At 46.1% G+C, this 17,396-nt stretch overlaps 1 protein-coding gene across 1 annotated transcript; it reads left to right on the top strand.

The window, feature by feature from the left end:
• The first annotated feature begins 4,198 nt into the window (after positions 1–4,198).
• Positions 4,199–16,862, top strand: LOC118645799 (uncharacterized PE-PGRS family protein PE_PGRS54-like). The gene is made up of 7 exons (XM_036287508.1): positions 4,199–4,232; positions 4,374–4,504; positions 5,161–5,229; positions 7,689–7,849; positions 7,896–7,964; positions 8,027–8,078; positions 16,110–16,862. The coding sequence occupies exons 1-7, from the start codon at positions 4,199–4,201 to the stop codon at positions 16,860–16,862; spliced, it is 1,269 nt and encodes a 422-aa protein (XP_036143401.1).
• Positions 16,863–17,396: the final 534 nt, after the last annotated feature.

The raw sequence follows: 17,396 nt of genomic DNA, 5'->3' as shown, positions 1-17,396 counted from the left end.
CTGTCTCAGAAATGTTAACTACAGCAGTGCTCACACACACTGCGCGAAATGGACTTGGAATGTTGCGATTGCTTGAACACGTTGAAATGGCTACTAAAACAAAATGGACTTTATTAAGAAGATATTCCTTCCTAAATGTGTGACACAAAATAGTTGGCATATAATTAAAAATTTCTTTAACTGTTATCTTAAAAAAGATGGAATGGAGTATGGATGGAACTGGGTCCGAATCATTAATGACGGCTATTTAAGAGATTATTCTCCAAAAGAGATGTTACCATTAGCCGTTATCGTTGGAGGAATAATTGAACAAGTTCAAGGTCCAGGTATCTGGCAAATCGAATGGGCTAAAGGGACAACCGAACTATTCTCTGATCTAAAAGAGTATGGAAGAGCCATTTTTGAATATACCAAACCAGGTTTGGAGAAAATCAAGGATTCTGATGCTTCAACTCCAATCCTGGCTTGCTAAAATCTATATTAGAAAACCTATAGGAGAAAGAACAGATGAAGAGATTCTAAAAAAGAGATGTCATTATATAATTCACCAATACTTAACCTAATTAATTGTTGTGACGTGGCGCATCCGGCGCGCGCGTCACAAGGACATAAGACCGACCGAGGGGGTCGATCGGGAGCGACTCCTCGCCGAGCCGAGGGGGATGTGGCTGTTATTCTATTTTATTTTATTTCTTAGCTTCCGCGATACCGTTTTGAGATTGTTGTGGACAATCATTAAAGTAGAGGCGCCGAGTGTGGGCTAATCGGAAGAGTGTACCAAGGGCGACGGAGGAGCAGCCGTCGTGGGGACTTTGCTGGGGACACTCGACAGTGGGAAAGGCGCCCCTCAAGGAGTTTCCCCGCCGAGCCGTGCATCGGGCCCCGCCGAGCGTTGCCGTCCCTGAGTAAGAATACCGACCGCGCCGAATGACAGCGGAGAGACACGACGGCTCCCAGCGAGGATCACGCCGTGGGCACGCGTCACCGGGCTACGGACCGGAAGAGCGGCCACAGCCAAGTAAACCGCCAGCCACCTTGATCGGATTGGTCGCGGCCTGGCCAGCCGGACCTACCGAAACGGCGGAAAAATAGATCGCACTGTTGGAGCACGTGGTCATCACGGACGTTTCGAGCGATGAAGCAGCGCGGCGCTGGATCGAGGATCACGCAGAGTCACGTGGATCCATCTATTGGAAATCGAAGAGCGTCCGCGCCTGCGCGACGGCTCGAGCCGGCCGGCGCGGGACAGGAGCTCCTCACTGTTCGATTGACGGTGCGATAAGGCGTATCGAAGGACGAGCCCCTACGAACGACTTCGACGGACAAGGATCTGGAGATTGTTGTAAGGCCATCACTCGGCAGCCACGCGGAATTCCGTAAGATTCGGTAAGGCAGTCGACTTTCGTGCGGGACCGGATAAGGGATACCGTTTGTCGTGTTACCGGTAATCCCGAATCCGATACCGTTTTGCTGTTGCCTATTTATTAGTGTAGAGGACTCGAAGTACGAAGTAGAGTCTCGTGGCCGCACGGAAGATCGGACCGACCGGCCCGAATATTTAGTTGTTAAATAAGTCCCTCTCGGACAAAGCCGACACCAACAGTCCTCGCGTAATTAATCATTGCATTCTTTAGTACCGCGAATACCGATCTAGACTGTATTATAATTATTGTGATTGACGAGCGGAGAGCTCCGACGGCCTCCCGCCTCGTAGAGAAAGAATAAAGTTTCCGCATTCTCTTAGTGCCGACTTCCGGCTTCCGTAACCATATCTGTGAATTTAAACAATTGCATTGAGTGGAGTAAGATCCACGATTGTCGTAGACAGTACCTCGTTATCTCTTACGAAATATATTTAACATTTTTGATATCTACTTTAACCATTGAGTACCGATTTTTTTCTACGACCTGCCTCGATCCGAGCTCTCCAACCCCCTCGAGTACTGAAGAACCACGCCCCTCTACCTCGTTGAGAAAAGAGCCACCGGCATCAGTAACGCTTCCTATCCGGCTACCGATTTATAGTTATATTTACAGTTAATTGTTGTGCGGCGCGGAAATCCGCGCCTGGCGCCCAGAAAATCAGAGTATTTTTGGAGTTACTGTTCACACAGGCTACCGTTTTCGAGAGTTACCGATCTCGCGGGGAAGCGTTACTCGCGAACAGTTAGATAACTATTGTCAATTATTATTAATTGGGCGTAGCCCCTCAGACCTGGCGGTTCCCGGCGGAAAGCTACGTCACATTGTATATAGAAGGATTTCTATGATTTAAAAAAAAAGTGTCCGGGGGAGGATTACGCGGCGTTGGGCGCGGATCTCGAGCGTCTCTCGCGAAAAGCGTATCCCGAATGCTCGGAGGAGGTACGCGATAAAATCGCAATTTATCACTGCGTTGTCAGAGGGATTTGTGAAGCGTTTCCTTCAGGTGGAGGGGATGACATCTCTTAGAGTGGCGATTGAGCGAGCAAAAATGCTTAAATTATTAATCGGAACAGTTTTACAGAAGAAGGGGGAAGCGCCGAGTGTTTGGCGGGAAAATCAGGAAACTAAGCTTTATTGAGATGTTGGGGGCCGGCTCGGAAAGGGGATTAATTTAAGTTTCTTTATTCTTGTTCTGTTTGTTGTGTTTGGGTTTCAGCGTTTTTACCGGGAAGAACTTCACGGCGAGAAGAGGGTGTTTTGACTTCTTTTGGCGGAAGAGATGATTGCGGACAGAAGTCTGCCTCGCCCACGGTTTTTGACCGTGGTTTTTCCGTGTTACTTAGGGCAAATGCCGAGGCAGGGGACGGAGAGCTCTGTGAGCGTAGGGTCCACGGAAGTCACCCCCCCCCCCGATCCCGAAGGAAAAAGAAAGAAGCGCTCAAGACTCGACGCAAAAAAGCAAGAAGTGCTCAAGGCTCAAGATGGAAAGGGAGCACGGGCAGCGGAGTACTGGGAACGTGCGAGGGTCTCCGCGAAAGAGCCTGGCCAGCTCTACGGGGAAAGACGCACGCGGAGGTCCAGTGAAAAGGAGGCATGCTAGGGTGGACGTGGCTTGGTAACCCGTTGCAGCAGCACGGGGAGAGCAGGAAATCGTCCTGGAACCCTGAGAAGCCTCTGAAGAACGCGTCGAACTGTCTTGCGGATTGTCGAGACGACAATTTTGAAGAGAGAGGGCAGTGTTACGCGTGCTGCCCGGTATACTTTCCGGCCGCGAGTCAGCTGTCAAATCGGTGAAGTCGATCGGTGGCGGCGGTCAGCTGTCTGGAGCAGAGCAACGGAATTGACGGGGAATCAATAAACAGTTATTAAGGAGCATCGAGCCAGTTCGGTCGTGAATTGTAAACGCTTCTAATAAAGTCGTTCGTTTTGAGAGTTAAAAGAGTGTTTCTTCATTTTTGCGAGCGCGCGCGTAACATTTTGGGGGCTCGTCCGGGATTCGCTCGTCGGATCCTGTGAAGCGCGCGCGAGTTTCAAGTGAAAAGAGCGCGGAGTGAAAGTGCGAGGAAAGGAAGGATGTCTATTCCGTTCCCTCGTCGTGACCCGTTCTCACGATCCAGCCCCTGAGGAGGATGCCCAGACGGACTTGCGGGACTCGGAGCAGCAGATGGGGACAATCCTCAAAGCGCTTTTAGAAAAAATGCGGCTGTTACGAGAGGGCCAGGCGCGTCCTTGAAACACTACGGCAGCTTTAATTTCTTCGTGACACGCAGCTAAGTCTTCCCGATAATATTTCTTTGTCCGAGAACGCGGGTGGCGCAACGTGGTTGTCCATTTCGGGAGTAAATGCGTGCGGGGATGCGCGGGCGTCTGTCGGTCTCAAATTGAAGCCGGATACTTTCGACGGCTCGGCTCTGTCGCGGGAATTCCTTACGCAATTTTCGTTAATTTTCGGCGCGAACCGTTGGGGAGAAGCAGAGAAAGCCGTTGCTCTGGCTTCTTGTTTGCGAGGAAAAACGCGTTCGCTTTTGGATTCCTGCGCGGTGAATGAAGGATCTATTTCTTTCGAGGAGTTAAAGTCAATGTTAGAGTAGCGTTTCGGAGAGAGCGAGCTCGCTCAAAATTATTATATGCTCTTCACAAATCGTAGGCTGTGTCCGGGGGACAGGAAAAAGGTATTTGAAATCTCAAGAAAGGAACTAGGAAGCGGGAAAAGGGAAGAGGTAGAGTCTGGAGATAGAGAGAGAGAGGAGAGTGGAAGGGAGAGGGGAGAAGAATGGAGAATTTGTTATTGGAACGTGGCAGGACTGGTAAACAAAGACATAGATTTTTGGAAGAGATTAGAAAAGGGATGTGATAGTGTTGTTAGAGACTTGGGCGGAGGAAAAAAATGGAGAAAGTTGAAAAATTGAATTTACTGATAGGTTATAATTGAGGTGTTTGATTTGCAGGAAGGAAGAATAAGAAAGGAAGTGCGATGGGAGGGATCTTGATGGAAATAAAGTTGGAACTTGTAGAAAAAGGGACGGATTTAGAGACGGAAGTGGAGGGGATGATTGTGGGGAAGGTTAAATTAGAAAAGGTAAGGTTGAGAATAGTAGGGGTGTATGTAAATGGAGATTTGGAGAGAGTATTACAAGCCTCAAGAAAATGGGTAGAAGAGAAAAGGGGGTAGTAACGCTTATAGGAGGCAACTTTAACGCGAGAACGGGAGAAAGGAGTGTCGGTTGGGAAGGGGGTAATGGGAGGAAGAAGAGGAGGAAAAAGGGAGATCAAAGGATAAGAAAATAAATAGGGAGGGAGAGATTAGTGGAATTTGTGGAGGATGAAGGGTGGAGTATATTTAATGGAGGGATTAAGGGAGATGAGGGGAATTTATGTATACAGGAAGCAGAGGAAATACGGTTATAGATTACGTTATAGGAAATGAAGAAATAAGAGGAAAGATTGTTAGGTTGTGACCGGAAATTCGAATGGCGTAAACCACTAACCATGCTGTATTTGGACCCACGTACCTTTATTTGCCCTTTTTCCTTCGGTCGCCAGCTCCTTTCACCTTCCAAGAAGCAAGGATTAGGATTCGGATGCCCTTTCTGCTCTGAAACACCCGCTGCTACGCTGTGGAACGCCGCCGTCGGAGAACACTTCACGCGCATTATAGGTTATGTAATCACTGTGTCTCGCGTGGGTTACTACGCGTATTTTATTCCCACTAATTTCTTTTTCTTTTTGTTTCAGGTGCTGCTGCTGCTGCTGTTCCTCCAGGTCATCGCCAAGATTCGGATCGTCGCACAGGAACGCCGTCGGGTAAGTGATTTTTAGGTTATGGTATACCCGCGGTCCCGTTGGTTTACGAGATGCTTTATTTCAGTCCCAAGATTTGCCGTCGGGAAGAGGATCGCACGAGAAACAAGGTGAGTGAAAACACTTTAAGGTTTGTATCAACAATAATAAACGTGTTTTATTTCAGGTTATGTCTGAACACAGGATTCACTCCCTCTTCGCGTCACGCTACATTTACGGGAGTTTATGTGTCTCCGCGTTTTTTCACAACGCACGAGTTTTCTTACACACACCCGTCCGCGACGCTTATTTCACAAAAGTGTAAACGACGTAATTAATACACGTAATTATATTGCTTGAGGTTTCGCCGCCTCCTCGTCTCGCGCACTAAATTATCGCGCTGACAAGAGAATTTTAACGTGCGAGGCACGGAACTACCCATACAGCACAGAAAGATTGCAGCAACATTGTGGCAACATTTCAACGCAAGATTGCAATATTGCATAAACGTTGTGAAACGTTGCTGCAAGGTTGCTGCAAGATTGCAGCAATGGTAAAATGTCCGCTTTTAGAAATATTATTACGTAATATTGTAGCAATATTGCAGTAAAATATGTATGCAATATTATTCAGAAAAAGATTATTCAAAATAATTTATCTGATTTTAAATAACTATTTTGAATTTAACAAATACAGAGTGATTAGTGAAACTTCAACCAAAAGATAAACTTTGCAAGTTTTGTCTTTTATCTTATATAAGTACATTATAAGATGAGAGACAAAACTTACAAAATTTATCTTTTAGTTGACGTAATCACTCTGTTGTTAAATTCAAAATATAGTTATTTAAAACCGAATGAATTAATCGGATGATCGTTTAGTTAATGTCACTATAATCACTCTGTATTTGTTAAATTAAAAAATACAGTTATTTAAAATAATTTTGAATAACCTTGTACTCTGTTATACACAAATCTACATAATAATAGTTTTACACACAAATTAAAACTACTCCAGAATGCATGTATCTCTATAGATGAAAAATTTTTAATAATATAGAACGATCGCTTTTACATTATTTTTGAAAAGTTACTGTAATATATTAATTTATTCAAACTGTATTGAATATTAATTTTATCTATTTTCACTATTTTAATAATATTTTAAAATGTTGCTGCATCATTGCTGAAGTAATATTGTAAAATAATGTCTTTGCAATATCTCTGAAACATTGCAATATGCAATGTTGCAACGTTGCAGCAATGTTGCTGCAAGCTTTTGTGCTGTATGGGTAACGGGCGACCACGCCCTTCCTACTTTTACTTTCGGAAGTCGATTTTTAGGTTATCTCGAGTAACGTGGATTTTTCCTCGAAGAGAGTTAACGCGCGAAAGCTCTCAAGAGCTCCCGCTGCTCGCTTAAGTACCAGTGCGGGGATTACCCTCACTCGCATCGCTTCACCAATCACGCGTGGCGTCGGTTTTCGCGCGGCAGACGCGCTATCCCCCTCTCCTCCGAATCGGACAAATCGGCGCCGCGTGAGGCTGCTGTGGTGCGGATGCCAGCAAGTCTCCCCCACTCTCGTGCCTGCAGCCAATCACCGAGATGTACTTTTGGGTGGAGATGGTGCATTGGAGTTGCCCCTCTGGACTTAGCGTTGTTTTCCACGTTCGTAACGCATTGCACTTAAAAGTGCAGTTGTTTGCACTTAGGTGTAAAACTTAAAATATATGAAATTATGCAAATAACATGGGAACTTATTTTTCCTATCTTAAAGGATTTTATACGCAATACTAATATGAAATGAAAATATATTAATGGTTTTAAAGGTGTTACATAGTAATGTGGTCGTATAGTATATTTCGAACGCATGTGAAGTTAAGGGCTATGTCAAATGATAATGATAATAAAACAAAAACTAATGCTAGTAACTAATAGACAAAGAGCGGTGTCTGTTTGCTTAATTCAACTAACGCGCACCATGTTTGCACGCTTACATATAATAAACGTAAATAAATGATTGTAAAACACGCTTAAACAAACTTTGTTATGTACTGGTATCACATGTTATGATTGTGGCTATATATTTTTATATAGTAAGGTAAAACAAAACGAAATAATCGAAAATAACAAAATTAATATTGCGCCGCGCTAATATTGAGCGCAAAGTCGCGCCTTTTGCAAGTGGGCGCGCCAGCGCGGGATTCCCCTGGGTGTGCTGTTAGTTCGCCGATTATTTCTCCGGTGGGTCAGGGGTCCTCTGCAGCTTTACACTCAGGACTGTCTTTCCGTCAATTTTCTTTTTTTCCATGTTCATTGCGGTGTACCCTCTTGGAAAAGGATGGTCCTCCGGCTTGGTTGTGGGTACTGCGTTGCTTGCTTCGCTTCCTGTGGGCGGTCGCAAGGTTAGGTTGTGACCGGAGAACCGATTAACGCGATTTACGAGAATTGACAAAGAATGACCCACGAACCTTTTTTCGCAGGTTGACACAGTCGCCAGCCTCTTTGTACCTTCCAAGAGGCAAGGTATTGCTTTCCAGGGTCGTCTGCTCTGGAACGCTGGAAGCTCGTCGATGTTGCATTCGTCGGAAGGACTGCTACCACCATTCGGATCACCTCCACTCGGATTTACACAACACTCAACGTTTTACTCGATTTTGTTACTAATCGTATGTTTCTTTTTGTTTCAGGTGCCGCCGTCGTCGCAGGATCGTCTCCAGGATCGTCCGTCGTCGTCCCACGGGAACCTCGCCAGGGAAGTATGATTTAAGGGTGTGTATACCCGCGGTCTCGTGTTTTTAATCGGACTCTCTCTTTTCAGGACACCCGGATTCCATCGGACTCAGGAACAGTCACCAAAGGATTGCATCCAGGTAAGTGAGAAACACAACACTTTATAATGTTTGGTTTAACAAATAACAAACAGGTAAGTATATTTTCATGAATTTTTTACAAACAGATTACATAATCCCGTCCGCGACGTTTTTTCACACTTGCGTAAACGTGGTTTGTTATTCAATCGGTTTTTGCGAAGGCCTACTAGCATTCGGCCAGTTCGCTTTGATTTATAACGCGGAGACTGCTTTTCGTTGTGTATCCGCGGAATTCGTCAAAAGACTCGCGCCTCCTCGCATACGGCGGAAATTGTCTTGTATCATTTGTCCGGGATGTTTGCCTCGAGACATTAAACGCGCGAAAGCTCTCGGGTGCTCGTAACGCGGCCCGCTCGCACGGGCTTCCCCTTCTCTCGCGTTTTCAGCCAATCACGATCTTGCTTGCGCACGTCGCTGCTGGGATCGCGTCGGTTTCCCTCTCCATGCCGACGCTGCCAATCCCAGCGCTCTGCGCTGTTGCGCGACGCTAGCTGTATCGCCATCCCCTCTTCGCTGTGTATGGCCAATGGAATGACGCCCTTTGTCTCTTGGGAGTGCCTCGAAGTGTATTCGAGCACCTATAGAGCCTTCTCCCGGTTTTTGTAGATTGCACTTAAAAGTGCAGATTGCGCAGTGGACTGCACTTAAAGTGCAATCCGCTAATATTACTATCTTATTTACTAGAACTTTTAACAGAATCATAAAATGGTAAAATAAAAACAAAAAGCGTATGATATAATGTAGCATTTAGCCTTAAGATAATTAAATTTATTAACATATAATTGTAGCACACGAGCTGTGCTTCTAACATCGCAATCTCTAAAGTAAACTGTATAAAACATAGACTATACGTGAAAACTAAGTTAATACAAAACTGTGTTATGAGTAAATAGGTAAACACACAATAATAATAATAATGGCTAATACAAGTATAACCACTAGGGTAAGTATAATAATAAAAGGTAAGTATATCATTTTTATATAGAGTTGATAAAAATGTAATGCATGCGAATGTTTCGATACACTTTTTGGCTCGAACAGATTTACCTTCAATAACATACAACTAACATAAAAAACAGTGTGCGCGCGCTTCTATTTTCTAACTCATTCAGGCTCACTTTATGTGATTCGCACGCGCTATTGTCGTAAACTTAAATAAAATTGTATCAAGTGAAAAACAAAACATGTATAATAAAACTAAATTTTGCGTGCTTGGGCGCATTAGACGGGTCGGGCTTACTGCGGTTCCTGACCCTTCTTATTCGTTTGGTTGTGCGCACGCTCGAGGATGACGCTGATCACGCTTCTTCCCTCTATAATTTTCTTCTCGGTTTTAGCCGCTGTATACACCTTGGCTGCGCCTCCGGTATGCCCCTCCGCTGACGTGGATGGCCCGGGATGCTGGGCGTCCTGGGTGGACGGTCGCAAGGTTAGGTTGGAGATGTCCCCCGTGCCGCCGCTGCCTCGATCTCGTACGAGCCGGCGGCGCGCATCGGGGAGGGGTCGGGGGTGCCCCCATCGGATGGTGGGAAAAGCGTAGGCGCGTCGGTGTCGAGTTAAACGCGACGTCGGCGCGAATAGTGAGAGTGGTCCCGAGGCGGGCCGATAGACAAGGCCCGCCCTTTCCCCCCCCAGACCGTAGACGTATGGTTCGCCCGCTGGGGAGCCCGGCTCCGGGGTGATCGATCGCCCGCGTCGTCAAGCCGGTGCCTCCCCCCCCCCTTTGAAAAACAGAGCAGACTGTCGAGGCGACCCGAATACAACCGGGTCCTCCCGATGATAAGGTCCGAACCCCGGGGGAGCTGTTCTTCCTCCTCCTTTTCATCTCTCTCCCCCCTACCGTCTTGTGGGGGAAGAAGAAGCAGTGGCGACGAGGGAGATGGCGCCGCCTGCCTCTCTCTCCCTCGTCAGCCCGATGGTTGCGCGCGCGTCCGTCCCACTAACAACGAAACGGACCGATCGGGGGGGCGGAGTGGTCGTCAAATGTCCGCCCTGCCCTCCCGAAGAAAGCGTGTCGCCCGCGAAAATGGACGCGCCTGCGTGGAGGGGCCTTCCGGCAGTTATGCTGGACAGCGATTTCCTAGGGGTCCCCCACAGCACGCAGACCAGGCCATCCGAGGTGGGTTTAGTGGGTAGTACGGATATTGCACGTGAGCGGGAAGGACTTAGCCTCCCCGCTCACAAACTCGTGAGTTCCACATAACCCTCGCCCGTGAGACATCGGCGGCGAGGGTATGCGTAAATGCATTCCCACCTCGTTAAAAAAAAAAGGTTAGAGATTAACACTTATAGAGGAAAGGAAGGGGGGGGTAGAAGGAGAAATAAAAAAAGAAGGGATTGAAGAGGATGGTGGGATGGGGAAGAGGCGGAGATGTTTAGGAGAGAAATGGAGGAAGTAAAGTTAAGGGAAAAGGGGGTTCAGGAGGAATGGGACAGGCTAGAGAAGAAAATTAAGAGAACGGTAGAAAAAATAGAGGAAGTAAGGGGAGGAGAAAAAAAGGGAAGGGGTGGTGGGACGAGGAACGCAGGGAGGGAAAGAGGATAGCAAGAAGGAAGCTGAGGGAATGGAGGAGGGAGAGAAAAAGGGAGCAGAAATATAAAAGGAAGAAAGAGGGTAGAAAGGGGGGTGAAGAGAAGGAAATAAGAGAAGAGATGAAAGAAGTAATAAAGAGATTGAAAGGAAAAAGAGTGAAAAGAGAGTATCAGGAGTTGTGTAGGAGAAAGAAAAGGGAAGAAACAGATAGATAGGTAAGGATAGCGTAGAAGGCAAGAACAGAGGGACATGTTGGGGAAATAGTGAACAGGGAGAGAAGGAAGAGAAAGTGGGTAGACGAGGGGATACAAGGAAGGGAATGGAAAAATAATTTTATGGATTTGCTGGGAGGGGTAGAAGGGCGGGTAACAAGAGAAAAAAAAGAGGGTAAAGAGGGAGGTGAAAAGGAGGAAATAAGAGAAGAAGTGGAAAAAGAAATAAAGAGATTGAAAGGAAAAAGAGTGAAAAGAGAGTATCAGGAGTTGTGTAGGAGGAAGAAAAGGGAAGAAACAGATAGATAGGTAAGGATAGCGTAGAAGGCAAGAACAGAGGGACAGGTGTGGGAAATAGTGAACAGGGAGAGAAGGAAAAGAAAGTGGGTAGACGAGGGGATACAAGGAAGGGAATGGAAAAATAATTTTATGGATTTACTGGGAGGGTAGAAGGGCGGGTAACAAGAGAAAAGAAAGAAGGTAAAGAGGGAGGTGAAGAGGAGGAAATAAGAGAAGAAGTGGAAAAAGTAATAAAGAGATTGAAAGGAAAAAGAGTGAAAAGAGAGTATCAGGAGTTGTGTAGGAGGAAGAAAAGGGAAGAAACAGATAGATAGGTAAGGATAGCGTAGAAGGCAAGAACAGAGGGACAGGTGTGGGAAATAGTGAACAGGGAGAGAAGGAAAAGAAAGTGGGTAGACGAGGGAATACAAGGAAGGGAATGGAAAAATAATTTTATGGATTTACTGGGAGGGTAGAAGGGCGGGTAACAAGAGAAAAGAAAGAAGGTAAAGAGGGAGGTGAAGAGGAGGAAATAAGAGAAGAAGTGGAAAAAGTAATAAAGAGATTGAAAGGAAAAAGAGTGAAAAGAGAGTATCAGGAGTTGTGTAGGAGGAAGAAAAGGGAAGAAACAGATAGATAGGTAAGGATAGCGTAGAAAGCAAGAACAGAGGGACAGGTGTGGGAAATAGTGAACAGGGAGAGAAGGAAGAGAAAGTGGGTAGACGAGGGGATACAAGGAAGGGAATGGAAAAATAATTTTATGGATTTGCTGGGAGGGGTAGAAGGGCGGGTAACAAGAGAAAAGAAAGAGGGTAAAGAGGGAGGTGAAGAGGAGGAAATAAGAGAAGTGAAAAAAGTAATAAAGAGATTGAAAGGAAAAAAGGCAGCGGGGGTAGATAGAGTGGCAAATGAGGCATGAAAATATGGTGGGAAAAGAATGAAAGTTTGGATTTGAGAATTCTGCAATATAATATGGAAAGGAGAAGGGTGGCCGGAAATATGGAAAAAGGGGCTGGTGATTCCGATATTGAAGAAGAGAGACGGAGAGGTAGTGGGGGAATATAGAGGGGTGACACTGATGCCAACGGCATATAAAATTTACACAGCAATATTAGCGGAAAGGCTGAAGGAAGAAATAAAAAGAAAAAGGATAATACCACATAATCAGACAGGTGGTACAGTATAATAAAAAGGGAAGGAATTCCGGGATATTTGAAAAAAGGTTGGGGGAAAGTAGATGGCAAAGGGTAGCAAGATTCAGACTAGGGAATGAGATAAGGGAGAGTAGGTATTGGGAGGTAGAGGAGGAAAGGATGTGTAGGTTATGTGGAGGGGAAATAGAGAGTTGGGAGCATGTATGGGAAAGATGTAGAGATTGGAGGGCAGAGGGAGCAGGGACTTGGCAAGAGGAAGTAAATAGGGTGTTAGGAGAGAAGGGAGAGGGGGAATGATGGATGAGAATGGTTGAGTGGGAGAGGGGGGAAAAGAGCAGGGAAAAGAAAGGGGAAGAAAGTGAAAGTGAATGAATAATAAAGAAGATATAAAGATGTACCTGAATAAAAAGAAATAGGCGATAAGAAAATAAAAGTAAAAGTTTTAAAATGTATTTAAAGTAAGAGGAAACAGAAGTCTCCGAGATAGGGAAAGCGGTATGTGTGCGTGCGTGCGTGCGTGCGTGCGTGCGTGCGTGCGTGCGTGCGTGCGTGCGTGCGTGCGTGCGTGCGTGCGTGCGTGCGTGCGTGCGTGCGTGCGTGCGTGTGTGCGTGTGTGTGTAAGGAAAGTGTTGTCGCATAAATAGGAGACTGGCATGCGGCGGCGATGCTAGAATAAGTTAGTCATAAGATAAGTGTAAAATAGATGTAAGTTAGAGTAAGTGAGATAGTGCATAAGGTTTGTTTTGTTTTTGGATATTGTATAAGAGAATTGTAACCCTGAGGGGAAACAAAATAAAGAACCTAACCTAACCTACTTTTGATCATATCAAATTCAACCTAAGTGGTATACTCTACCTAACTAAAGTGTATAATCTGTAAATACTACAAAATATATGATATTTAAACCAAATTACCTTTTTAAAAAAGGTAAAAGAACGCGCCAAGTGTGTGGTTTTTCTTTAACAAAAAGAATTACAAAATTTAAGAATACTTTTGATAAATTCAACATAAGTGATATTTTTTTATAACGAAAAAAATCACAAATCCAAGATAAAACTTTTAATTAAATTCAACCTAAGTAATATACATTCCTGAAATGGTATAACTTCGATTATTAAAGTGATCATTATTTTAAATAAAAAATTATTGTATTCACACACACAAATTAATTTCCCTACAAAAATAAATATATGTAAATATTTTGCGCCAATTAAGAACATTACAAAAGGGAATATTAAGTTTTTTCTGTACAAAAATAATGATATGAAAAAGTATGCGCCAATTTATAATAAGAGATGTTTATTTTTTGGCTGGCGTAGTTCGATTTTTCATTAAGCTTGTATTAGACTAGAGATTGATATTGGAATTGAATTGGAATGTAATCAATTAGGAACAAAACTAACATTCTTTAACTTTGCTTTGAATGGTTAAATTCCAATTAAATATAAATTTAAGAAAATTTTAAATACAAGATCAAATAAAAAATTGTCAGGAAGCATATTAGCAAGAAATAAAAGACATAATATTGAGCTGTAAATAAGTATTTTAATACAAATAAAGTACAAATATTGGAAATAAATATTGTTACGCGCGGGCCCGTGAAAATAAAAGAGACACTTAGAACTTTGAAATCAGACAGCTTTATTCCGATCAATACAGAACGTGTCCGACAAGCCTCGAGACCGAGATTTGACTCTTCTTGTTGACAAGCGTTGCCAAGAGCGTGACAACTGACGACGCTCTCGGTAAAATCAATATATCGATCGGCTTCAGGACAGCTGAGTCGCAATCGCGGAGTATACCTGGCGACGCTCGTAACGCTATTTTAATACAAAAAAATATTTTACTACAAAAACTTGGCACCGCTAAACCGAATAATTTGCCAGCTCTCTTTCTTTTTCTTGTGTGTGTGTGCGCGCGTGAGTGCGCGCGCGCGCATTTAGTATATGACTTAGTTTATAAGGAAGCGATTTTTAATATCTTACAAGGAATGAGTCGGAAGTGTCCCCCTCCGATCTTAATGAGCTTTTAATATGTTGTTTTCTAGACAAAAATAAGGGATACGTATTTTTTTAAAAGTGCCCATACGCACTTTTAGAGGATAAAACACCTCTTAGAAAAAAATTGGATTTTCTGTTTCGGGGCGAATATCTCCGAAACTAAACAAGATAGAAAAAAATTGTTAAAATAAAAGTTAAAGGACTTTAGAAGTACTATAAAAAAGTAACAAAGAAATTTTTTTGATGTTTTAATTTTTCAAAATACCCCCACCACTCAATAAATTTTTTTTATTACCAAATAAAAGGTTATTTTTTTACGAATTCAACGGTATATGATGAAGTTATGTTTCGACAAATCATTTTTCAGAAAAAATTAAGAACCTCGATATATATGCATTATGTCCGTTATCGCGCTCGATTTTTCACGCGTTTCGTTCGTAACTTCCCGATAGAAGATGACGATGCCAATTAATTTTGAAGAACATAATATGCAATTCATAATCTCGCACAGACATCGCTAGACATAACAGACATGAATATGTACTATTATGAATCAAAATACGAAGTTTCAATGTAAATGGCAGACGGTCAAAGACTAATTCAAGAGTGATGATACATTGAACATGTATTTGAAACGTGTATGTACGCATATATATAGTACATATATTGTATACATGGGAAAAATGATATTAAAATATAAAATAATATTAATATTAATTAATAATAATAAAATATGTAACCGTGAATCGTGCTTTCAAATTATCAGCGCGGATAGCCGCGGGATTCAGGGTCCGGGCGGTGGACTCAATGAGTAAAGAGACGAGTGTTATGTTCGGTTAATAATGTAGTTTATTACATCTAATGTGAATGTCCTACGCTACTATAATACAGCGCCCTACTCTAATATGTACAGATATTGCCCCGTATTGCGAGGAGCGAATGTCGCGAGGCGCGGGCGCGTACAGCGCTCTGATTGGCCGCGGTGGCGCACGGCTAATGTGTCAGTCAGTCGGCGTTGTGATTGGCGGTTGCGGCCGGTCTCGGAAATCGCGGCGCTCGTGGCAGTACAGTTGCTGCTGTGCGGTGTGCGGCGGCGCTTGTGTCGGCGGTGGCGGTGCCGGGATTGGTCCTTCGCTTCGGTTGCGCCGGCGTGGTACGGAGCGCCGCTAGTATTGGCTGCGCCGATCGGTCTCGGCACCATGATTGGTTACGGCGGTGCGCGGCTGCGTGGTGCGGTAGACGGCGGAGCGCGTGCTTCGGCGGAGTCAGCTGTTTACCAGTATCAGCTGTTCGCGATGCCGGTTATCCCCTCACTCCGGGGTCCCCAGCGGTGGTGCGGGACCACTCAGCTCGTGGCCGGGACGAGGAACGTGCTGGTGTGTCGTCGCCCACTTCGCGACTCGGGAGACACTCACTGCATGTCGACGGGAATTCGAGATTAGGTTCGCACTCAATCCGTGCTCTAGGAGGCCAGGCTCAATCCACCCGGAGGTACGATCAGCTCAGTCCGCTGATCGGGAAGGTCTGCCTTCTCTCGATTGGTGGAGGGTTTTTATACCCTCCACAGGATGACGAGAGGGGCAGAAAAGTAAGGAGCGGGGTGCCTACACGAGGTAGAGGGTAACGGCCTCATATGTTTTTACCGGCCTATCCCGGTCGCGGATAACGGCTCATTACACCTCCCCCTCGGCAGATCCCGGCGCGAGCTATCATGAAACTATTTTATTTTGAAGGTACCGTCGCGGGCGCGTCTTACAATAATTTTATGGCCGTGGGCTTTGTGGCGGTAACGCTGCCCCGGCTTGATGCGATCCCATGGGATACTCCGCATCGCTTCCCTGTAAGGGGTGTAGTATCCCGTGGAGGGCCCCGCAGTAGGTGGTGTAGGCGGCGGCGTCGGCAGTGACGGTGCGAACGGCGGTGGGGGTGCAGGCTCTTGTGGCGGCATCGGTCACGGCGAGGGAGGCGGCGTTGGCCGAACCGAGGCGGGAGGCAGAGGCGGCGGTGGCGGCAGCGGTGCTGGTGGCAGTGGTGACACGGGCCGTGACGGGTCCGATGGTGGTGGCGGCGGTGCCGTTGCTGGAGTGGCCGGGTGGTCGTGGTTGGAGGCCAGTGGCAGCGCGGCGAGCAGCGGCGTCAGGTCCGGCAGTGAGGCGGACGGTTCCAGTACCGATGGTGGTGGCGGCGCGGCGGAGGGCTCGACGGCTGTCACCTCGGTTGTCCTGATGGTGTCCTCGTCGTCGTCGTCGTCCAGGTTGGACAGAGAGGACTCGAACGTCCGGATCAAGGTCTCGCGGCGTGTGGCGGCGGCCGTTGGAGTGCCCTGTGCGTACAGGCAGTCTTGGCAGGAGCTGGTCGTCCGCTGCCGGATTGTTGCCGGTCGTCGGGATCCGGGCGCCAGTGGCGGAGCTGGTGATGGGGCTCTCCCGGCTGCGGCAGATTGCGGCACGCTTGTCCGGTCCTCACGGCGGGGACGGTCTTTCCCTGGTGGCCGTGCGGATGCCTCGAACGGGCGGCTGCTGACGGGCATCCTCGGCGGCCCGGCGATTACGCGAGCGAGGCGTTCGCGAAGAGTACTTCGTTGTCGTACCATCGTGGACTACTGACTGTTCTCCTCTAGTCCGTATCGCCGCGTTTTTTATACTCTCGGTTTTGTTATTGCTCATCATCCGGACACTCTTTTAAATCCTTGACGTGTATGTTACCGAGGAGCCTATTGTTTTGGTCGCGGAGTTCGACAATGACAGGCGAGATGTATTTGTGTACGGTGTACGGGCCGGAGTATCGAGGCGCTAGTTTTCCCGCGAAGTTTTCGGAGTCTTTCGATAAAGGGTGTTCTCGCCGCATGACGTGTTTGCCGATCGCGGGTTTCCATTCTCGTCTTCGTAAATCGTAGTATCGGGTCTGGCGTGCGGTTGCCTCGTCTTGGCGCCGAGCGGCAATTTTGTAATCTTCCTGCAGTTTTTGAATTTGGCGCAGTCGGTTGGCGGGCCTATCGGTCGGTTCGTTCGTTTCTTCTAGCTTTGCCTCGTGTTGGTTCCGTAAAATCCCTGGCGGCATTAGCTCTCGTCCATACGTCATCCAGGCGGGCGTGTATTCGGTGCTCTCGTGTACCGCTGTGTTGGCTGCGAATACAAGCT

Source organism: Monomorium pharaonis, chromosome 5, assembly GCF_013373865.1.
Source record: "Monomorium pharaonis isolate MP-MQ-018 chromosome 5, ASM1337386v2, whole genome shotgun sequence".
Classification (NCBI taxonomy): domain Eukaryota; kingdom Metazoa; phylum Arthropoda; class Insecta; order Hymenoptera; family Formicidae; genus Monomorium; species Monomorium pharaonis.
The sequence above is the reverse complement of the archived record's forward strand: the minus strand, read 5'-3'. Positions and strand labels throughout refer to the sequence as shown.